This window comes from Gorilla gorilla, chromosome 9, assembly GCF_029281585.2.
Source record: "Gorilla gorilla gorilla isolate KB3781 chromosome 9, NHGRI_mGorGor1-v2.1_pri, whole genome shotgun sequence".
Classification (NCBI taxonomy): domain Eukaryota; kingdom Metazoa; phylum Chordata; class Mammalia; order Primates; family Hominidae; genus Gorilla; species Gorilla gorilla.
In genome coordinates, this window is record NC_073233.2 from 124858047 (window position 1) to 124882434 (window position 24388).

Genomic DNA, 24388 nt, shown 5'->3' on the forward strand with positions numbered 1-24388 from the left:
GAGCAGCTTCTTGGTAATGGTCATATGCCATTTCAGGGCAAGAACACAGGTCTAGCTATTAAAATTCCTAGACTCTATTATGAATTCAGGACAAACACAAAGGCCTCTCTGGTCTCAATTCACTGGACATGTCAACCTGGGAGGTGCAATGAATGATAACCTAAAAAAAGGGCATTAGAATCATGAAATAAAATTTAGATTGATATAATGAGTATTGCATAACTACTTCCTGTGACCAGTCAGAGGCACTGTCAGTCATCACACTGTGGAAGGGTACTCAAAAATCCAAGGTTTCCAACCTTTCTTTTCTATATGATAGTATCTCAGTATATTCATACTAAGGGTGAAAGGTCAATTGAGTTAGGAAATGTTTTAATTTCTCCCTAAAAAATAATAAAATGGTCTAGCTCTCACTGCATTAAGGTCAAAATTTTCCATGGTACCTTAAATCCATGCTCTGAAAATTCTTTCCAGGATATTGGCCTTTCTATAGTTGCATTTCTGATCTTTGCTGTCTACTGATTGCCAACTAAAACAATAACACGGGAGTGGAAACTATCTCATGGAGACCATTCTGGGAGTCGACATTTAAAGACAAAAGTTTCCAACTTCCTTAGGTTTAAAAAAAATGTTTCCACGATTTTCAAAACATTCTTATAACGTCTAAGCATTTGAAAGAACTTTTCTTCAGGGAGTAAGCCAGCTACATTTCAGTTTTTTCTCAGGCAATCTATTTTAAATATAGACACCTTGCTACTTAATCTTTGGGGACAAGGACATTAAAATTACTTTTGAATAGCAATACATTAACCATTTTCAAAACACCATTTTTTTGATAGCTTAATATAATCCATCAGTAAGAAAATTTCATTTCTTTATTTCTAAACATATCTTTCAAAATTCCCTCTTCCTGGTCAAGACATATGATTGGTTATCTGGTCCTAGAAGTTCTCGCTTGCTTTCTCTCTTGAATTTGTTGCCGTTTTCTTCCTTTGCATGTTTACTGCCACCATCACCCTCATGCGGGATTTTACCATTCACAGCCTTTAACTGGCCTTCCTATTACCAGGAGGCCCTTCCCTTCCCTCAGCTTCCAGCTTTTTGCCGTCTCCATACTGAATTGGATTAATTAAGTCTTATATCTTATATTCAAATGATTTCAATCTAATATAAACATCTACTGCTCCTGCCTTCTCGGGGAGACTCCTCCCCTTTAGCCTTCCCTTCCACTGAGCTGCTCACCCTTTTTTTTTTTTTTTTCAAATAGACCTTGTGCATTCTACTGCTGCCCACGCTGCTCCAACTCAGTGCCCACTGGAACCTAAATGAAATCCCACATCCTAACCATGTGCAACTGGCCTTTGCCATCTCTCTCACCCCAACTTCTTCCAATCCCTGTTTTATTCATTATCTCCAGCCATGCTGGACTTTCTTCTACCCCTTTCTTCTATGTTGAATTTATCTCTCTCAGGCCTTTGCATTGTTCTTCTTTCTGCGTGGAATGTTTTGAAGATCCTGGCTAAAAGCAGTACCTCTCGCACAAATCATTCTGCCATGTTACTCGAGTTTATCTTTGTCACAGCCCTATGAGAGCTTATTTGTGCTTACTGTCTATTTATCCCCATTAGAATATAAGTTCCAAGGGGTTATCTTACTGGCTGCTGTACCCTCGTGCCTATATCAGTGTCTGCAACTGACAGGTGCCTTATTAACACTTGCTGGAATTCTCTCCTCTACACCTGATCATCCAATCACATGACACTGGACGCACCTCAAATGCCATGTCCTCAATACAATATTTATGTCCTTTATGAGTACTGCCTGAACTTCAGTTCGACAAAGCTGGGGAGCACCTGCTACAGAACAGGCATGTATGAGCCAGTGGGAGTGTGACAATAAACAGGCCATGGTTACAGTCCTTGTGGAACTGACAATCTGGTGGAATCTTACAAACTATAGTACTTCCATCATCCTCTGAACTCCTATGCTAATTAGACTGTACAATTAATGTGATAATGAGTCATGACGTGCCTTGTAACATCTCTTCTATTGTATCCAACTATAATTTGGTAGCTGTTAAGGATACTATCATCCAGCGATGCCGGCTCCATGCTGAGTGAACTGTGTTGTGCCTCCTCAGTCCCCTTCAACTGCTCTTCTGTGGATCCTTACACATCTCAGGCAAGAAAAGTTAAAAGTCGGAGGCCAAGAATCCTATTCTTTTCCCAGCATTGGGGTTCTCTATACCTTGCCTGGGTGCTCTTTACAAGAAATTCAGAGGTTTTGGAGAGTTAAAAGTGCCAGAAGATGAAGAGATTTTACTTTTTTAATAAGATATATTTGCATGCCAATAAAATTAGGTGATACATGTAAAAACGCTTAGTGAAGTACATTATATATATGCAAAGTATAATTTTGGTGTTACTAACTTTTCAAAGATCTAATGTTTGCTGCCCATATAGCCTCAGTTCTTTAGGGCTGGAGTCACGTTTCATGCTTCTTTTTTCTCTTCTGTGCCATTATGCAAGGAGGCTTCGTTAACAAATAAGATTCTAGATTACCTCCACAAATTCTTAGTTCTAGACTTGGTAACTGCCTTTAGAAATAAAATTCTTGTTTTTTCTTTTTTCTTCTTAATAAAAAAGAGATGGAATCTCCCTATGTTGCCCCAGGTCTCAAAACCCTGGCCTCAAGTGATCTTCCCACTTCGGATTCACAAAGTGCTGAGATTACGGGCATGAGCCACCTCTCCCTGTTGTAAAATTCTTTATTCTGAAAATGATCAAGGCTTCTTCTGTATTACTAATGACAGAAACATCTCTTTAAAAATTCTACAGAAGACAGGTTTGCTACTGCCATTAAGAACACGGATTTGTTACTAATAATTCTAAAACCAGAAAGAAAACAAAGTTATTCACCTGGGCTTTATTCTCTCTAGAAAAAGAACTAGAACAAAAATTCACAAATAAGAATTAAGCACAAAAAAAATCATAAACAGTGGAACAATAGTTCAATCTTTTTTTTTTTTCAGTAGACAAGGTATCACTATGAGGCTAGACTCAAACTCCTAAGTCCAAGTAAGACTCCTGCCTTAGCCTTGATCTCAACTAGCTGGGACTACAGATGCATGCCACCTTGCACAGCTGAATCATGGTATTTATGACTGAAGATATAACTTATACTATAATTATAACTTATAATATCTATAACTAATATATATCTATCCAGGGAACACTTATTCTCTCGAAGAGAACTCGTATGGACAGTTGTGATAGCTAGCTTTTTACAGTATCAAATATCAAATGTAGGCCAGGCACGGTGGCTCATGCCTGTAGTTCTAACACTTTGGGAGGCTAAGGAGGGAGGATTGGTTGAGGCCAAGAGTTTGAGACCAGGCTGAGGAACATAGTGACAAAAAATGTTTAAAATTAGCAAGGTGTGGTGGAACATGCCTGTAGTCCCAGCTACTTGGGAGGCTGAGGCAGGAGGATCACTTGAGCCCAGGAGGCTGAGGTTGCAGTGAGCCATGATTATGCCACTGCAGCCTGGTCAACAGAAGGTGACCTAGTTTCTTAAAAAAGAAGGGGGAAGGGGCGGGCATGGTGGCTCACACCTATAATCCTAGCACTTTATGAGGCCAGGGCAGGAGAATCGCTTGAGGCCAGGAGTTTGAGACCAGCCTAGGCAACATAGTGAGATTCTGTCTCTACAAAACAAACAAACAGTATCAAATGTAAATCACCACATTAATACAAAAAGTAAAAATAAATTAATGTAAACACAAATATCCACAGACCAATTTATTCATCTTCTACACGAAACTGGATGCATGATTATTTTCATTAAAATCAATTAAACAATAGCATAGAGAAAACATGAATCTTTTATACTTCCTAATCTGAGTTTTATTAGTTCCAAGTTATTTTGGTACTATAACATATACGATTATTTTAAAGATGAGCTGCTTACGACTAATTTCTCCTTCTTTTTTTTTTTTTTTTTTTGAGATGGAGTCTTGCTCTCTCGCCCAGGTTGGAGTGCAATGGCGTGATCTCAGCTCACTGCAACCTCTGCCTCCTGGGTTCAAGTGATTCTTCTGCCTCAGCCTCGTGAGTAGCTGGGATTACAGGCACCCGCCATCATGCCCAGCTAATTTGTGAACTTTTGTAGAGACGGGTTTTCACCACGTTGGCCAGGCTGGTCTCAAACTCCTGACCTCAGGTGATCCACCCACCTTGGCCTCCCAAAGCGCTGGGATTACAGGCATGAGCCACTGCGCCCAGCCAAGACTAACTTCTTAAAATAAAACCAAAAAAACCTTTTTCTCTCTTGCATGTTTCTTTCATATATAGTAGTTTCTTCTTACTGACATTTAAGATACTTTACCAAAAGGGAGGCCATTGAAAAGATCAGGAATCTGAAAGTTACTTTTGGCTTTTAGAATTAAAGTTGATTTCGTTACCTATCTGACCTTATCCTGTCAAAAACATCCAACCTACCTCTCCAAAATTAGTCATGTTCTAGTTGGCTTCAACTAGAAGCATTTCTCCCACTAGTCCATTAAGTTCAAAAAAGAACTGGGAGGTGAGAATGATAATTCTATTTAATTTATGTGCAAGAAAGGAGGTTCAGGCAATGACTGAGAAACTGAGTAATGATGGCATATAAGAGAAAGACTGCATGAGCAAAGCTAACGTTAGGTATTGTAGCAGGACGCAAAACTAGAGGTGCTCATTTATTTTTCTGTTTTGCTCTTAAAACAAATAATAAAAATGTACGCTTTGGGTTAATGAACTTAAAAATCTTGCCAAAGTATATGTGTTAACACAGAGAGAGCCCAAGGCTGGCTGCCAGCACCCTGGAGTCTGTAATTATATATCAGCAGGTAGACACTCTCATTGTGACTCCTTGAATTTGTTTTAACTATTAACAACAACAACAACAGAAAAGTCTTTAAAAATCTCCTTACCAAATATTTCAGTAGAGTTTCCAATTTCAATTATCAATAATCTCTGTTTTTACTCTGAGTTTCTCAATGTAAAAACTAAAGGATATAAAATTTCCTTAACAGCCGGGCGTGGTGGCTCAGGCCTATAAAAAATCCCAGCACTTTGGGAGGCTGAGGCGGGTGGATCACGAGGTCAGGAGTTCAAGACTAGCCTGGCCAGCATAGTAAAACTCGTCTCTGCTAAAAATACAAAAAATTAGCAGAACGTGGTGGCGCATGCCTGTAATCCCAGCTACACGGGAGGCTGAGGTAGGAGAATCGCTTGAACCCGGGGGAGGCAGAGGTTGCAGTGAGCAGAGATCATGCCACTGCACTCCAGCCTGGGCAACAGTGTGAGACTCCATCTCAAAAAAAAAAAAAAAAAAAAAAAGAAATTTCTTTAACTAAATCAAAATGATCCTAAATTCAAAATCAAGAACCAAGGGAGCATTAAGAAAATTTTTAACCTTGGGTCAGCGGAGGGAAAATAAAACTAGAGAATATAAAGAAGGCCTTCTTTTTGTTTTGTTTTCTACCGAAACTTACTATTTGTCATTAAGAATTGCAAACTATACTACTAAGAATGAACAACATTCTCTTCATTAAGCCTTTTTCAAAACACACAAGACAAAGCTCTCCTTTGGTCAAGGTGTTCCACACACTCCCACTGCAGCAGGCCCCACAGCTCCCAGCACAGTGGTGCACCATGGACTCGGGCACAGAGCCCAAGGAATGGAGATTACCCCAGTCTTCCCTCCTTCCCCACTCCAACTACACCCAAGGAGAAAGGATACGAGGAAATAAACTATGTCTTCAATGCCTGGTGGGGGCTGGGGGTGTCCTCTGCTATCCAGGTGGGCTGGTCAGTGCAGAGTGGGTGGTGCATGTCCAGAGGGCCTTCTTTTAATTCACTACCCTAATCTATAATCCAAAGAGCCTTACAGTGACATTTGTGGCATGTTGAATAATGGCCCCCAAATACATCTATATCCCAATCCCCCATACTTGTGAATGTGTTACCATACATGGTAAAAAGGACTTGTATTAACATGATTAAAGATCTTAAAATGGGGAGATGAGGCCAGACATGGTGGCTCCCAGCACCTTGGGAGGCCAAGGTGGGTGGATCGCTGGAGGCCAGGAGTTCGAGACCAGCATGGCCAACATGGTAAAACCCCATTTCTACTAAAAATACAAAAGTTAGCTGGGCATAGAAGCGCGCACCTGTCGTTCCAGATACTCAGGAGGCTGAGGTTGCAGTGAGCTGAGATCACGCCACTGCCCTCCTGCCTGGGCAACAGAATGAGGCCCTGTCTCGAAAACAAAAACAAAAAAAGGTGGGGGTGGGAGAGAGATGATCCTGGATTATCTGAGACAGCCCAATGTAATGACAAAGGTCCTTGCAAGAGGGAAGCAGGAGGGTCGGAATTAGGAGTAGGAGATGTGACAATGGAAGCCACAGGTTGGAGTGAAGGAAGGAAGGGGCTGAGCTAAAGAATGCAGGTGACCTTTAGAAGCTAAAAAAGGCAAGGACACATTTTTCCTTCAGAGCCTCCAGGAGGAACAGCCCTTACTGCTGTTTTCACTTTCACCCTGTGAGACCCAGCTTGGACTTCTGACCTCCAGAACTACAGGCTAACAAATCTGTGTTTTTCCAAGTCACTAAGTTTGTGGTAATTTGTTATAGTAATAATAAGACACTAATCAATCTTTTATTACAGTTTTAAGGGTTGTGAAGTTTAGTAGGTATTATTAGTACTAATTTAATTGAAGCTACAACAAATAATTACAAAAGAAGGTTTGAAATTGCCAGGCTTTTCCATGCCACACACCTTTGTGGGAACTACCAGTATCTATAGAGCTTTGGAGAAAATAAAACAGACATGAGAGCAAAGGAAAAACATGATTTTATATAAGATAAAGAAAGCCTTTAATTCCTGTGTACTCTGTAATAAGCTAGTGCAGGACTGAAAGAACTTATAAATGATATGAAAGTTCTAAACAAAAGTGTAGCTGTCAGTTTCAGATAGATAAAAAGCTAGGTGATGCTCCAGGATGTAAAAGTGAACAGGCTTATCTACACAAAAGCAACTCTCAGAAGAATTGTGACCCTGCAAAGGTACCCTTAGGTAACTTTGACCTATGATAAAAATCCAAACTCTCAAATCCCACTTCTACTAAGGAAGAAAATCCTTAGAACTGCTTTATACCTTGCCTTTTCAAGACAATTACATTCTAGCTATATTTTAGTTTTCTATATGAGATGTCCTTCCTTTTATCTGGGAGACCGGGGATACACGATGCTATACCGGAAAGTGTCAGCAAACATAAATGGCTTATTTTCATATTTACAGTTTCTCTATAGATTGCAGTCACTTTATTTTATTAGTAAATGGTGAGTTTGTATTCATTAGGCAAAATGCTGATAGTTTACTAAAATTAGGCATGAACAGATCGAGGCAGTGAAAAGTGCTCTCAAGGCACTGTCAGATAAGCAGACTAGTAAAATTTGAGAAGACAAAAAGCTGGACTGCCTATAAGCCACTCTAAGATCTATTTTTCCTAAATTATCATACAATTACAGCCTTTAGAATAAGTATGCTCTGTGTCAGCAGTGACATAAATCAACCTTCTCAAGTGAAGGTGAGAGGGTATACAATTTTAGTAGTTTTCCTTTCCACTTTATTACATATTTTATTTCTTATGTAAAAAAGGACCTGTTAACCAAAGTAATAGTATTTTAAATATCACCTTTCCCTTCTTTCTCCCCAGCCTAGTTCCAGCTGATACTACATTAAAAATAAACAGGCCAGGTGTGGTGGCTCACGCCTGTAATCCCAGCACTTTGGGAGACCAAGGCAGGCAGATCACTTGAGGTCAGGAGTTCGAGACCAGCCTGCCCAACGTGGCAAAACCCCAACTCTACTAAAAGTATAAAAATTAGCCAGGCGTGGTGATGCGCACCTGTAATCCTAGCTACCTGGGAGGCTGAGGCAGGAGAATCGCTTGAACCTGGGAGATGGAGGCTGCAGTGAGCCAGGACTGCACCACTGCACTCCAGCCTGGGTGACAATGAGACTCAGTCTCGAAAAAAAAAAAAAAAGGCAGGGGAGGGGAAGTACTTTTAAAGTTTATCAATTTTCAGGCTATTTTTTTTTCATCTTAAATTGTCCTTACTTTCACAATAGTTCTTTCTGAAGAGATGGAAACAGATAATCCCTTGCTTATAGAACCCTAAGGAAAAGCTCCTTTGTCCCTATCTGACATCCTTAGTACAGTTCTCACCTGCTATTTTGATATTCAGATTGGCATCCAGAAGTAAATTTTCAGCTTTTAAATCACGATGAACAATGTTCCGACAGTGACAAAAATAGACAGCTGTGACGATCTGTTTGAACTTCCGACGTGCCTCCTTTTCTGCCATTCTACCATGGGCCACCAGGTGGTCTGTGTTGAAGAAGAATACAGTCAGTTTTCATTTTGGACACTTGTGTAATTTCAAAAGGTAGACTTAAGGAGGGCTACAAGGGGCCCTCTCAAATGAGTGAGTTGAAGAGGCAAAATGAGCAACGAGAGAACAGCACATTGATAGTCCTGGTTTGCATCTATCAAAATTCATTAGTAATAAGTATCCAAACTATTTTAAGTATAAATCCTGTTATACAAAAGTATGCATAAGAACACACTTGTACTTTCATTAGGAAAAGAGAGTTCTGAGGGTTATAAGGTGTTTTTCAAGGGTCATAGAACTCACTACCTTTCTTTTCATATCCTCACTGCAGAAGACTGCACAGACATGAGCAAACACACACATGAAGATAAGTATCAGAAATATTTCCTGTGTTAAAGAGGAGGTAAAAAAGCAAGGCCCCAATATTAAATAATTTAAGGAAAGGGTGGACAGAAATTAGTCACTGCTAAGGGGAGAAAACTCCTCGACAGAGCACTCTGTTTAGGTTACTATCTTTTCTGCTTTCTCAAAGTTCTTCGATTTGACATAAAAACACGCTTACTCGGTAACTGTTCTCTGGAGTGCATAGCGATATACCTACATCTTTATATCTGCATTTATGGGGCTCACCAAATGGTTCTTACAAAATGATAATTTTTACAGATAACATCAATCAAAAACCAAGTGAAGTTTCTACCAACTTAAATAAAATCATTTCATTGGCCATGTTGTTAACTAAGGTATATCAAAAGAATTTACAGGTGATAAAATCTATAATACTATAAAGCAGGCTATCCTCAATATTCAAAAATGATCTGATGAATTAGCAGGTTCTTTAAGAACTTTCTAATAATAACAGTAGGTTTATACCAAACCAACAACATACATATCTTTGACTCAGTTCTTTATCAAACCAACAACACATATAGGTCATGACAGCTAGTGGGATTAGAAATGTCAGCTATGATACAGTTGTTCTGTTAGAAATGTCTAATAGTCTCATGAGCACTGTCCTTTAATCAACTGATCTAGCTGGGAAAAGGACATATTTGCCATCCTAAGCATCCTGAGACAGTAAGAAAGTGGAAAATGAGGGAATATAGATAAATACATTGTGATTTATCAACGGTTTTGGTAGAATACACAATTGTTTTGGTGACATCTCACTCCCTCACAGGACCAGTCAGGTGTATCTTTCCTTCACCACAAAGAGGAAGTTCAGGGTAGCACATATTTACTAGCAATAACTGCTGAGACTGAGCGCTTGTGGCAAGAAATGGCAGGGGACAAGGTTGAAGAAGGGGAGTTAGATGCCAGTCCATCTACAGAGCAGATTGCAAAATAATTCAAACTGCATTCTGACGACAAGAAATATAACATTCTGGAATGCAAATACTGTAGTCACTTTAAGAACATATCTTATATGTAGATAATATAAATCATTAAGAAAGATCCTCAAAGGAATTATTGTAATTTTTGTTCACCACACACAAGGCTTTTGAAGCATCTCCCTCAAAAATACAAGTCATTGTTATAGCCAAGATTACCGATTTAATAGAAGAAAAAGGAGAAAATAAGAAGTCTTCCACTTAGCAGTTAAAAGGACTAGAATCAAGCTTTCCCTGGGAGGTCAGAGGTGGGGATAAGTAAGCTCCCACTCGGGTGTGTTTAGGCTTCCGGTGAGGTCTGCTATGAACTTTAAACAACACAAAGTCCAAACTAGGGAGAGTAACTTAACAGAAGCTGTGAAAGAACTGGCCATCCATCAGAGGTAGAACGCTATGTTTTAAGAGGCCATTTTCTAACAGTACCTGCTCCTTTGACCCCCTATTTCTCTTAACCTAAGGCCTAATTATTCTAATAATATGTTTTAGTTGCTAAACCTTGTCTAATTAAAGAGCTTTGAAGAGACAGCTATTCTTGAGAAACATAAAAATAAACCCTTATGAAGGTTTACCATCAGAAGCTCATTTGGCCAAGCTACCCATTAATTAAAATGCCCAAGAGACATTTGTCTGGCAGTAAATACTAATTACCAGAACACATCAAAGCACTTCTTAAATGCTGCAGAATGATTAATTTCACAATTTCCAAAATAAGTGATTTTCTTTTATTAAGAAACTCTTTATAAATTTCTAAGTACCTTGTTTTCCTAAAGTGATTGGAAAGTTCTCAAAACTGTTATACAGGCCAGAAGCTGCTGGAATGCAGCCTAGTTCTGTTTTATCTCTACAGTGACACATCAGTTGTCCCTGGACAAATCATTTATCCTGCCAATACCCCCGCCTCTTGATCTTCTAAATACAAGTAAACTCTGTTGCATGCTATACCCAAAGAAAGAATAGAATATTTGGGGATAAACGTGTACTCTGATTAAGAGTATCATACGTTAAAACTTTCACTTTCAAAGATGTTGCAAAAGACATTTTTGAAAAGGTCCACTGAATACTATATAGGGAATACTTAAACATCTAGTTAATAGAGCACAAAGTCCTTCAGGATTCTGCAGAGCTTAAAGGTGATTTTCTACACATCGATTGTCACTGTTAATGGTTCTGGTTAAAAGGTAGCTGTAATAGCGCACTGGGTAATACAGCTTAAACTATAATATTTTCCCCAAAGTTACCTTCAGTACCCCTATAGTTATAGATACAAAGAAGATAAACAAATCACTTTTTTTTTCCCCTGGACTCTAAATACACTTACGGAACAAATCACTTTTTTTTTTTTTTTAAAGTGTTCACATTAGATATTTGCTCCTAGCCATTGTGTTTGGGGTTCAAGTTTTCTTCTCTTTGGGAGCACTGTGCTCTTCACATGCAAGCTCCTTCCAGTGGCTCAATCGCATTCAGACCTCAGCCTCTGCCCTGATTTTTGCCCATCTTATCCCCCCAACCCCTACTCCCATTGGTTTGCTTTCACTGCAAACCTACGAGGTCTAGTGGGTGTGCCAGGAAGCCAGCAGCCTGCAGTGGTTTTCAGTCCCTGCTGAAAATCGCCTTTCAGCTGCCTGCTGACAAATAGCTGCTTTATATTCATATATGCTCTAGAGGCAGGCAGCAAACATTCTTCAAGTTCAAATGTGATATTTAACTTTCAGTGAAGAAATCCAGAGCTGTAGCCCAGCCTGGACTTAACACATAGTCACAGCATTTTAACAAATACTGCAGTACTTTCAGAAGGCAAATGAAACCAAATGGCTCCTGAATCCACTCAATATGCAAAGTAAAATATACATTGAACCTCGTCAGGATAAACTCCAATTGCAAGGAACTCCAGAGTTGTTCTGTTTCTTCCAGGCAATTCAGTGAACTACCTCTCCTAAATACTGAGCCACAGATACTACCCATATCCTCATCCCAATCATCCACACTGCAGCCATGCCCCCAGCTAGAGTCCTGCCCCCTCCCCACCCCCACCAATCTAAACAAACCTCAAGTAGACACCTGCTGCATAAAGTCAAGTCCATCACACTAAGCTTTTTTCACCATCAATCAACTACTTATCTACTTAGTTGCCATTATAGGTCTGGGACAAATTTAAAGTTTTCTTTGACCACAACTTCACTCCAAACATGTACCCAGACAGGGATGAGGTGACTCTCGGTTAAAAGGAAAAAAAATGGTTCTCCTGTTTCAAGTGCTTTTCAAAAGTAAAAAGTAAAACAAAGTAAAAAAAAGTAAAAAGTGCTTTTAAATTCTCTTTCCCACTTTCCCATGACCACGACTTGGCATTGGTCTTCTTTAATCTTTTTGGTCTGCCCTTCCTTGCAAAATGAAAAGAAGTAAGTGACACTAAGAGATTTACATACCCGACGAAGAGTAATATTGTTAGAAGTACAGGAAATCGATTTTGAATTTTCTAAAGTATTAGAGCACCAGCACGTAAGTTTGCTTCAGAATTCACTGTTTGTAATTTTGTCCCAATCTTACTCAGGAAGAAAATATCTTGTGGTACATTTAGGTTCTGACCTTTCAAAGAGCAAAAATACACAGAAGCCAGTCTTACCTTCCCTAGGCCAGCTTCAATGGAGTGTCAGAGGTATGCCACTAATGGGATAGTGGTGCGGAGCCAACATTTCTTAAAATAAGTCACTTTTCCACTCTAAACAGACAGTGTCTCCATTTGTCTGCTAAGTCTACAACTCATAGCTGATGCAAAACACTAGCTGAAAATGAACATACCCTGACAGCAGGACAAGCAATAGGCAGAAATATCACATTTCAGTGAAGAATGAACCCAGCCTAGAAAGGGGAAAAGGCAATATGTGTGCTCATCTTCATCTTAGGTGACTACCTGAAAAAACTTCTGCCAATTCCAAACTAACCACAGCTAGTAGTTCTTTGCTTTGCCACTCAGTTCTATCATTTCTTCTTCCTACACCCATGGAAACGACTTCCTGTTTATCAAACAAACGCTTCTTTCCAAAAAAGCAGGGCGAGGCCAAGATAACTCAGCTCCCCCTAAGCAGGTTAATAAGAGTGCAGTCACTTTAATATCCTATTGTCCTCTAACTCCCAGGCGTGGCTGCCACTGACTAGAGGAAGAGGGTTTGTCATTTTTGTCTTTCTTGCCAAGAATCCAACTACCTCTTACCGGGCTTCTTGACTTGTTGCTGCTTCTTGTTACTATCTCTTTTCTTTGCTCCTCCATTGACCAGGCCAAAAACTTTTACGGCATCTTTCATTCTTCTCTTTCTCTCACACCCTGCATCCTATCCATCAGCAAATTCTATTAACTCTACGTTCAAATCATATTCAGAATCCAACTATTTCTCACCCCTGTCTTCACTCCACTCTAGTGCCACCAGCCTCATTTAACAGCAACTACCTCACTCCTAGATTTCTGCAATAACCTCCTAGGATTACTCCTCAAAAGAGCAGCCAAGCTAGTAATCTTTTTTTAAAAAACTTTTTATTTTGAGATAATTATAGATTCACAGGAAGTTGCAAAGACAGTGCAGAGAGGTCCCGTGTACCCTTCGCCCAGTTTCCGCCAATGGTTAAATCTTATATAATTATAGAACGATATCAAAACCCAGAATTTGACATGGGTACAATGTGTATGTATAGTTCTATGTCACTTTATCACATGTGTAGATTTGTGGAGCAACAACTGCAATTACTACAATAGCAATTACAACTATTCGGACTCAATCATTACTGAGTACTCTCACATATATGCCTGCATGTGTAAACGGATCTTGCCTTTTCCCCTGTTCAATTTTTTGTATCAAAAAAAGATACAAAAATATTCACCACCACAAAGATCTCTGTTGCACTACCCCTACACAGTCACGCTTGTTCCTCTACGCCCCACCATCCCTAACTCCTAGAAACCACTAATCTGTTTCCCATTTATGTAATTTCATCATTTTAAGAACACTATATAAACAGAATCATACAGTCGGCGACCTTTTGAGACTGGCTTTTTTATTTTCTTGTTTTTGTTTGTTTGTTTTTTGAGACAAAGTCATTCAAGCTGGACTGCAGTGGCAAGATCATGGCTCACTGCAGCCTTGACCTCCTCCCACCTCAGCCTCCCAAGCATCTAGGACTACAAGCATCTGCCACCATGCCTAGCTAATTATTTAGAGGTAGGGTTTCACCAAGTTGACCAAGCTGGTCTCAAACTCATGGGCTCAAGTGATATTCCTGCCTAGGCCTTCCAAAGTGTTGGGATTACAGGCATAAACCACCATGACTGGCCTGATATTTTTAGTCACCATAATGTCCTTAAGATCCATCCAAGTTGATGTGTCTATTAACCTTGCTCCTTTTTTTTTTTTTTTTTTTTTTTGAGGCAGAGTCTCACTCTGTCACCCAGGATGGAGTGCAGTGGTGCAATCTTGGCTCACTGCAACCTCCACCTCCTGGGTTCAAGTGATTCTCCTGCCTCAGCCTCCCGAGTAGCTGGGACTACAGGTGTGCGCCACCACACCCGGCTAATTTTTGCATTTTTAGTAGAGACAGGGTTTCACCATAATGGCCAGGCTGGTCTCAAACTCCTGACCTCATGCTCCACCCGCCTCAGCCCCCCAAAGTGCTGGGATTACAGGTGTGAGCCACCGCACCTGGCCCCATTTGCTCCTTTTTACTGCTGAGTAGTACAGCATGGAATAGATGTACAAGAGTTTCCTTATCCATTCACCTACTGAAGGACATTTTGGTTGTTTCCAGTTCTTAGCTATTACAAAGAAAGCTGCTATCAACAATTAAAACAATTGTGTATAGAATTTTATATGAATATAAGTTTGCATTTTCTCTTTTCTTCCTTCCTCTCTCTCTCTTTCAAGAGACAAGGTCTTGCTGTGTTGCCCATGTTGGAGTGCAGTGGCCCAATCATGGCTCATTGTAGCCTCAAACTCCTACACTCAAACAATTAAGTCTGCATTTCTATGTAGCAGGATAATTCTCTTAAATCTTAAATAAGATCACATCATTTTTTTCTGTCAAAACCTCCAGATGGGTTCCCAGCTCATGACCTCTGACCTTACCTTCTTTCACTGGCTCTCTTGTTCTACTATAACCACATATGCCACCTTGCTATTTCTCAAACACAGCAGAAATACTCCTGCCACAGGGCCTTTGTTCTTTCTATTCTGTCTACTTGGAATGCTCCTCCCCAAATAGCTGCATGATCTTTTACAAAAGTATAACCTTCTCAGAGAGGTCTTTCCCATCTCTATTGTCAGCTTACCTCCTGATATTTCAATTTCATATTCACTTCCCCTATACACTTTATCATTTTCTAACAAATGACACATTCTACCCTACTTAGTTGGTGTACTATCTGTCTTCTCCACTAGAAAACAAGCTCCATGAGGGCAGGCATTCTTGCCATTTTGTTCAATACTGTGTCTAGTACAAGGAACGGTATCTGACGCATATTAAGCACTTAATAAGTATTTATTAAAAGAACAAAAGATGATTGAATACATTCCTATCCCTGTTTATTAAAACTATTTCCTGAACCTTAGATTTTATTAGCAAAATGAATGCTAAATGCTATTGCTCACCTCAATGAATTCAAGAGTCTTCCCAACTAATCTAAAAAGGCACACTAACATATATGACCTGTCTTCATATATCCAAGTCTGTACTTGGCATACAAGCAAAAAGTACACTAAATTTTCTTCTGTCTCTTCCAAATAAACTAAACTTTTTCTTTGAGAGTTTTGAGACAACACAATTTCTTTGTGAAACACATTATCACAGGATATGCTTTAGTTTTGAAAATGTGGAACTAGAACTATTTTTTTCTATGCCTCCTTATTACACATAAAATAGTACTCTGCCTATGATGGATACTTAATAATTATAGATTAGGCCAGGCATGGTGGTTCACACCTATAATCCCAGCACTTAAAGACCAGCCTGAACAGCAAAGCAAGACCCCATTGCTATAAAAAATTTAAAAATCAGCCAGGCATAGGCCGGGCGTGGTGGCTCACCTCTATAATCCCAGCACTTTGGGAGGCAGAGGTAGGTGGATCACCTGAGGTCAGGAGTTCGAGACCAGCCTGGCCAACATGGTGAAACCTCATTTCTACTCAAAATACAAAAAAAAATTGGCCGGGTGTGGTGGCGCATGCCTATAGTCCCAGCTACTCGGGAGGCTGAGGCAGGAGAATCGCTTGAACCTGGAAAGCAGAGTTTGCAGTAAGCCGAGATCGTGCCACTGCACTCCAGCCTGGGCGACAGAGTGAGACCCAGTCTCAGAAAACAAACAAACAAAATCAGCCAGGCATGGTGGTATGCACCTGGTAATCTGTTGAGAGGCTGAGGCAGGAGGATCACTTGAACCCAGGAGTTCGAGGCTGCAGTGAGCTATGAGCATGCCACTGCACTCCAGCCTGGGCAACAGGGCAAGACCCTATCTTTAAACTATTATTAATAATGATAAGTTATTATTAATGATATTGATTGATACTTAATTATTATAAATTAACTCAAGGAATACCAATGAGAGAAGAGACTATAAGCTTTTACAAAAAACACTTTTTTTACTCTCCATTTTGCTATTAAACAAGGTTTGTAAACTACACACTTTTTAAGTTGTCTTCATAAAAAACATGCCATCCTTTTCATATCAAATCCATTCACAGTAACATATAAGGAAGGATTTGTTTTCTTATGGCTTCTTAAAAAGTATTTCTAGACTAAGCATAAACCCAGGCAGCCTTTGAAATAGAATCTCATATATTACAAAAGGCCTTTCAAAGATGTTATTCGAGTTTTCTCATATAGTACCAATGTTTCTCATGCTACACCAAGGTATTAGCAATACTTGGTTTGCTAATCCTGTAACAGAGGTTCTAACCAGATCCTAGTATAACCTGCATGCTCCAAGTCAACAGAGGTACCTTTCGATTTGTTAAAATATTGACTATCAAAATGTTGCAATCCTAGCTCTAACTAGTCTTCCAAAGGGAACAGCTCAAGTACATGTCTCCAGGGAATTTTATCTAGCATGAGATGGTAACTAATGCCAATACATAAGGCTAATGGCTTCCAAATTCACTGTTTCTAGTCACCTAACCTCCTGAGCTCCAAACTCCTGTTTTCAAATGTCTACTGAAAAACTTCATCTAGGTGTCATAAATATATCTAAATTTAGGCCAGGTGTGGTGGCTCACACCTGTGATCCCAGCACACTGGGAGGCCAAGAAGGGAGGATCACCTGAGTCCAGGAGTTCAAGATCAGCCTGGGCAACATAGTGAGATCCCATCTCTATTTTTATAATTTAAAAAAATTTGAAAGATATCTAAATTTAACATGGACCAAACTGAACTAGCGTTCTCTTTGTTTGTTTGCATTTTTGAGACAGAGACTCACTTTGTCATCCAGGCTGAAGCAGGGTGGTGTGATCTCAGCTCATCACAACCTCTGCCTCCCAGGTTCAAGTGATTCTCCTATCTCAGCCTCCCAAGTCACTGGGACAACAGGTGCCACCATGCCCAGCTAATTTTTGTATTTTTAATAGAGATGGAGTTTCACCATGTTGGTCAGGCTGGTCTCAAACTCTTTACCTCAAGTAATGCACCTACCTCAGCCTCCCAAAGTTCTGGGATTACAGGCGTGAGCCACAGTGCCTGGCCTAAACTAACGTTCTCTTTATCTTCCTGCTGTAACCTAGTTCTCCTCCTGAATCCCTATTACCATCATCTAGATGTCCATGAAAGAAACTTTGGAATCATCTTCAACTCCTCTTTCTTCCTCACTCTTAACATCCAATTACTTACAAAATACACTAAATTTTCGACTTACATTTGAACAGTATGCCTCCTCTTCTCTATCCTTCAGGTTTCCCTTTCTGCCCATCATCCTTTACACTGTTACCAGTTATCCTAACACATTTCTTTGGTCGTGTCATTCATTTAACTTAGAACTTTTCAACAAAATCTCATAGCCTACAATATATAGTTCTAATTCATAAACATAGTTCACCTGCATGTGTACCTGCTGTTTCACCAACATGCTGTACACTTTGCTCAGGGTTTTACTTCTTGCTGGAATGCCTGTCTCCTATTCTCATCCCCATCCCCACCTGAACTTTGGAATTCAAGGTTATCCTTTAAAGTCCAGCTTAAAGGTCATTTCTCTGAAGCTAACCCTAACCTACTCACCCGCCCTAGAAAAACTGCTCCATAATTTGTGTCTAATGACATTTAATCTATCTGCCTCTATGACATCAGCGAACAATTATATTACAGTAATTTCTTATCTTGTGTGTCTTCCCTTCTAGCCCACGGATTTTTGGTCCATGGATGGGTTTATATCCATGAAGCACTGCAAGACATAGAAAAATATGTAGAGTGTGTTTCTGTTTGTGTAGGAAGGAAGGGAAAATACAAATATGCATGTGTATGTATATGTGTATATTTATTTAGATTTGCCAAAAGGAATAATGTTAAATAAATGGTTACTTACGGAAAAGGTGTGGAAGCCAGACATATGAATGCACCTTGTTTTGTAGCTTTAACTTTGGGAACAAGTAATGTCTTACATAACTGAAACAATTCAGAATTGAATCAAACAGAAGAACATTTCTAAAAATTGAAAGCAAGCTGTAAAAAATCAGTAGATTATGGTACATAATACCTAACTGTACATAAAGTTAAAAGTATTCTGCTAGAGCAGCCCAAATAGACTAAGACAATTCTTCATGGGATATATCCTAGGAACAAAAAGAACCACAAGTCTCCTCATTATTTGTAATACTACTGGTATTGTTTTCAATCAATCAGTCTCTCCCCTCACTCATATCAAAAAAGTGACTATGTTAATGTCATCTGGAACCACAATTTTCAACATAAGGGAAAAGAGAACTAAAGATATAATACTTAAGAAGTAAAAATGCTGAAATCTTATATTTTAACTGGAGTGTTAGTATAAACTTGTTTCATTTTCCTCTCCATTAAAAATATATATTTCATAGCTCTGTCCCCTCCTCTAAGCAATAATAACCCAGTAGCACTAACGAGCATCCCTGAGGCCCAAATTCTGGTCTTTAAATGCTATTTTCCATTTAAAGAAACCAGAGTTGGCCGGGCAGGGTGGCTCACACCTGTAATCCCAGCGCTCTGGGAGGCTGACACAAGTGGATCACTTGAGGCCAGGAGTTCAAGACCAGCTTGGCCAACGTGGTGAAACCCCGTCCCTACTAAAAATACAAAAATTAGCTGGGCATGGTGGCGTGTGCCTGTAGTCCCAGCTACTCGGGAGGCTGAGGCAGGAGAATCACTTGAACCTGGGAGGCGGAGGCTGCAGTGAGCTGAGTTCACACCACTGCACTCCAGCCTGGGCAACAGAGCGAGACTCTATCTAGAGGGGAAGGGGAGGGGAGGGGAGGGGAGGGGAGGGGAGGGGAGGGGAGGGGAGGGGAGGGGAAGGGAGAAGAGGAGAGAAGAGGGGAGAAGAGAGGAGAGGAGAAGAGAAGAGAAGGAGAGAAAAAGAAAAGGAAAAGGAAAAGGAAAGGAAAAGGAAAAGAAAGGGAAAGGGAGGGGAGGGGAGGAGAGGAGAGGAGAGGAGAGGAGAGGAGAGGGAAGGGAAGGAAAGGAAAGGAAAGAAAGGAAAGGAAACCAACCAGAATTCCTAGGAGAAATGTTTGATTCCATGTCTGGTACAGGAAATGTTCAAGATAAGCATAGGACATCTTGCCTAAAAGCAACAAAAATATCAAAGACTATTGAGCTCACATCAAAAGGACACAGGAGTCAGCCTGAAGAGGCTCCAGGCTCCCACTGGCTAAGTGGAATAACTTCAGTTTCAAAAGAAGAATGACTTAATGGACTGAAGCACATAAAATATACTAAAATCCATAATTGCATAATTATGTTACAAAATAGAAAACCAACTTCCTTAGTCTCCACTGGAGATTGCAGAGAACCAATTCATTATTCTAAAAACTGATACATAAGGAAAAGAAAGAATCAAGCATTTATCTTGTCATTACTATAATTTCTAAGTAGTTTATAAGGCAAAGTTCTTTACAGAAGAAGAATAACTCATAAATGTTGAATGAATAAGAGAATTCAAATAATCACCATTTTGCAACTTCTTTTTTGTTTTGTTTTGTTTTTAAGACAAATCTCACTCTGTCACCCAGGCTGTAGTGCAATGGCGCAGACTCAGCTCACTGCAACCTCCGCCTCCTGGGTTCAAGCAATTCTCCTGCCTCAGCCTCCCGAGTAGCTGGGACTACAGGTGTGCATCACCATGGCTGGCTAATTTTTGTATTTTCAATAGAGACAAGGTTTCACCATGTTGGTCAGGCTGGTCTGAAAATCCTGACCTCGTGATCCACCTGCCTCGGCCTCCCAAAGTGCTGGGATTACAGGTGTGAGCCACCAAGCCCGGCCTTGCAACTTCTAATGAAATAGCTAGGCAACTAAATGACAGGAGTAGATAAAACATTACGTAAAAGACTGATGGGAAACTTTATAAAGGATCAATTTGGTGAACAATAACTATACCTGCAGATTATTCTAAGTATCACTAAAAGTGGGAAAATCAGATATTATACAACTCTTGAAGTGATGCAATAAAAAAACTATGGAGCACTCCTGCTTCCCCTCCAAAAACTGAACTAAGCAAATTCCTAAATATAACTTCCACTTTCCAAGAAACACTGAACTACGGGAACACGTTGAATGACACAATAAATATATGATCAGCCAAATTCCAAATGTAGGACATTTTTTAAGACAATCCAGTTTCTTACATAAATAGATAGCATAGAAAAAAGTAAATGTTTGTAGGGAAGAGATGAGGTTGTCATAGATTATTTAAAAATTTAGATTATAAAAATTTTAAGACATTTTTCAACTCAATGGATGTATGCATTTGTTGCATCGTAATTTGTACAAACTATAAGAAGATGTTTTGAAACATCTGCAGAAAGCTAAACATGCCCTGGCTATTACATGATAGTAAGGAATTACTGTCAATGTTGTTGTATGTAAGAATGGCACTGTAGACTTTGGTTTTGATTATGAAAGAACAACTGATATTGAATTTACTTTACCTAACTATAGAAGCTGGGCTGTTTGTAGACACTGGATAATAAGAAACACAGGGTTACGATTTTCAGAGAAAGTAAATGTTAATGTAGGAGCCAGGCAAAAATATTCCTTTAAGTTTTTTTTTTTTTTTTTTTTTTGAGACAGAGTCTCACTCTGTCACCCAGGCTGGAGTGCAGTGGTGCGATCTTGGCTCACTGCAACCTCTGCCTCCCATATTCAAGTGATTCTTGTACCTCAGCCTCCCGAGTAGGTGGGACTATAGGCGTGTGTCACCACGCCCAGCTAATTTTTGTATTTTTTAGTAAAGACGGGGTTTCAACATGTTGGCCAGGCTGGTCTTGAACTCCTGATCTCAAGTGATCCGCCCATAGCCTCCCAAAGTGCTGGGATTACAGAAGTGAGCCACCATGCCTGGCCCTTTGGGATTTATATATACTCAATACAGCAAAAATAATTTGATTTGTTCTCTGGGGCTCTTATTTTTATGTCATGGTAGAAATGACTGGATGATCAGACTATAAATGAATGTTTTAGTGTAAAGTGAGGTCAAAGCACAGGTGGCTTCCTCACACATCTTGGCCAGTTACAATATAAATGCTGGTCACAGACCCGCCCCCGCCAGCTCCCCTCCTTCATCCATGCATCTATCCACTTGCACACTCCCGGTGGGGGCATTAAAAAAAAAAAGGATAAATAAATAAAATAAATGTTAGTCATATCTGATATTAAGAAAACAGAACAAAAAATGAATAATAATAAATGGGAAATTAATTAGGGAAATATATGCAAGTCAATTATTTTGATTCAGAGTGACTAAAGTTCAGTAGCATGGTTACTTGCTTGTTAGGAGAGCCTTAGAAAATAGCTAAGTTTTTGTTTGTTTGTTTGTTTTGTTTTGATTTTTTTGAGATGGAGTCTCACTCTGTCCCCCAGGCTGGAGTGCAGTGGCGCAATCTCGGCTCACTGCAAGCTCCACCTCCTGGGTTCAGGCCATTCTCCTGCCTCAGCCTCCCAAGTAGTTGGGACCACAGGTGCCCACCACCATGCTCGGCTAATTTTTTGTATTTTCGGTAGAGACGGGCTTTCACCATGTTAGCCAGGATGGTCTCAATCTCCTGACCTCGTGATCCGCCCGCCTCAGCCTCCCAAAGTGCTGGGATTACAGGCGTGAGCCACCGCGCCTGGCCGAAAATAGCTTTTTTAATAATCAAAGGAGTAAATAACCTAGTGGGAAAATGGTAGTTTAGTTGTGAAGACATAAAGGATGCTGCGGATTAAATAAAAACATGTGAAAAAAAAAAAAAAGCCACAACAAACCAGTACATAGTAGTGTTCAAATAAATGTGTTGTATTCTTGAACTTCCAGGCAGTCACAAGATAAAATAACCTATGTGAAACACTTAACACAGTATCTTGTACACAATGGTTATGCAAGTTAGTCTTTCTGATCCTCTGTCCTAATAGTTTTTGAGTGACCCATGGCATAAATGAATGGCTTTGTGAGAAGTTCAGGGTTCCATACATGTTGGCACCATTAAGAAATGTTATTTTTAAGACACTGAGAATGTTCATAATAAATCATACACATTTCAACAGACTCCTCTTAAATTAGTAATTTGTTTTAAATGCCTATGAGTTCTGCCTGGTATTCAGGAAATTTTGCTTGATAAAGTGCTGGATTTATGACTTCATGGTCTCAAATAGGAAGTTTGGGGATATATATCTAAAGATATCAGAGTGTGGAAGTTTTAAATTATAAATTTAGTGGTTTACAAAACTAACCAGTTTCTCAATTCTGTTTGTAACATTAAACAAACCCACACTGTCATCACTGCTCCTTCATAATATAAGGCTGAATAGTATGCAAAAATAAACTGGATAAGTCAATTGAATGAGTAATAAATATTCATGAAATAACCAATTACTGAAGTCTATTTATTACACTGCTTAGAATTCATAATCTTCAATATGTCTTTCTCTATAGTTACCCAAAAAAGGTGCTTTCCCCATGTCAAAAACTCATTTAACTAAGATGTTATTAAATAACATGCAAATTCCATGCTTGACTTGGTTATATTTCATTATGACACAATGAAATACATTTACTGGGTGCCTATATGTTAGACACTACATTAAACAAGGAAGACACAGATGAATAAAACTTAAACGCCATAATCAGCAATCCAGTGATGTTCTTTCATTCACTTAGTATTTTATTCAACTTATCAATAAATATTTATGGAATATGCATTCCCTGTAGGCACTATTTTGAGTATTGAAGATTTGGTAGGAAACAAAAATGACAAAGTCTTTAATGGCACGTAAATTTTATTGACTCAAGACAGTAAAAAAACAAATAAATATATGTCAGTTCATGATAAAAACCAAAAAGAAAAGTAAAGCAAGACAGAGACTACAGAGCAATGGGCCAGTAGGAAGAATGAGATTTTAGACAGCATGGTGAGCAAAGACCTCTCTAATGAGACAACATTTGATAAGAGACTGGCAAGAAACAGGAGAGACAGCCATGTGGATATGCAGGAAAAGAGTAATTCAGGAAGAAGAAATGGAATATATGGTCTTAAAGCGGGAGCACAGCGAAGGGTTTAATGAAAAAGAAAGATGCCAATGTGAGGAGGAGAGTGCTAGGAGCTGTGGTGAGAGACAGCTGGAGACCAAATTATATAATCTTATAGGCTATAGTAGGAATTATAAATTTATTCCAAATAGATGGGAAAGCCAGCAGAAGTAGCTGAGTGGTAAGGTCCCACTTGAATTTTTAAAGAATACTTCTAGCTATAATCGGGGGGGAAGTCAGGGCAGATTCAGAGAGACTATTTAAAGGCTACTGCAGTGATCTTAGCAAGACATGATGGTGGCTTAGACCAGATTGGTAGTTATGGAGATGGTGATAAGTGATTGAATTCAGCATATATAGTCTTCCCTCTCTATCTGTGGGCACCATATTCATGGATTCAATCAAGCCCCTTGGAAAATAGTCAAAGGAAAAAGAAATGGACCAGAGTCTAAATTACCAGTAAAAGACAGACTTAGAAATGAAAAAAAAAAATTACTTCAAAAAGTGCTATAGGAGAGGTATGTTCAAAGTGAAGGAAAAAAGGCAATTAGCTATTTGGCAAAATCAGAGCAGAGTTCACAGGGGGAATAACATTTGAGATGGGTCACAAAAGTTAAGGAGGGACAAAGACGGCAAAGAAGGGCAGCAGGGCTTTTACATCGGGGCCGACACCTCCCATTGATAATCACTTTTCCAACCAACTCCTCTAAGACTAGCAATTCCTTTACAGGCCTCTTGAGGTAAAAAGGGACAGTATTCCACCAGGGATTAGGAATTAATGTAACCTCTTCGAGGTCTCCACTAACAATACTACGCCATATGCTTGGGCAGCTGGTATACTCCCT

At 39.5% G+C, this 24388-nt stretch overlaps 1 protein-coding gene across 12 annotated transcripts in view; it reads right to left on the reverse strand.

Annotated features, from left to right (window-relative positions):
* SIK3 (SIK family kinase 3) overlaps positions 1-24388 on the reverse strand; it is a 263876-nt gene that overhangs the window by 81551 nt on the left and 157937 nt on the right. For all 12 annotated transcript variants that reach the window (XR_008669499.2, XR_008669500.2, XR_008669501.2 and 9 more), the window contains exon 4: positions 8273-8434. Coding sequence is in view for 4 of the 12 variants with exons in the window: in XM_019036698.4 (XP_018892243.2) it covers positions 8273-8434 (162 nt within the window). In the remaining 8 variants the exon portion in view is untranslated. The remainder of the gene's footprint in view (positions 1-8272; positions 8435-24388) is intronic.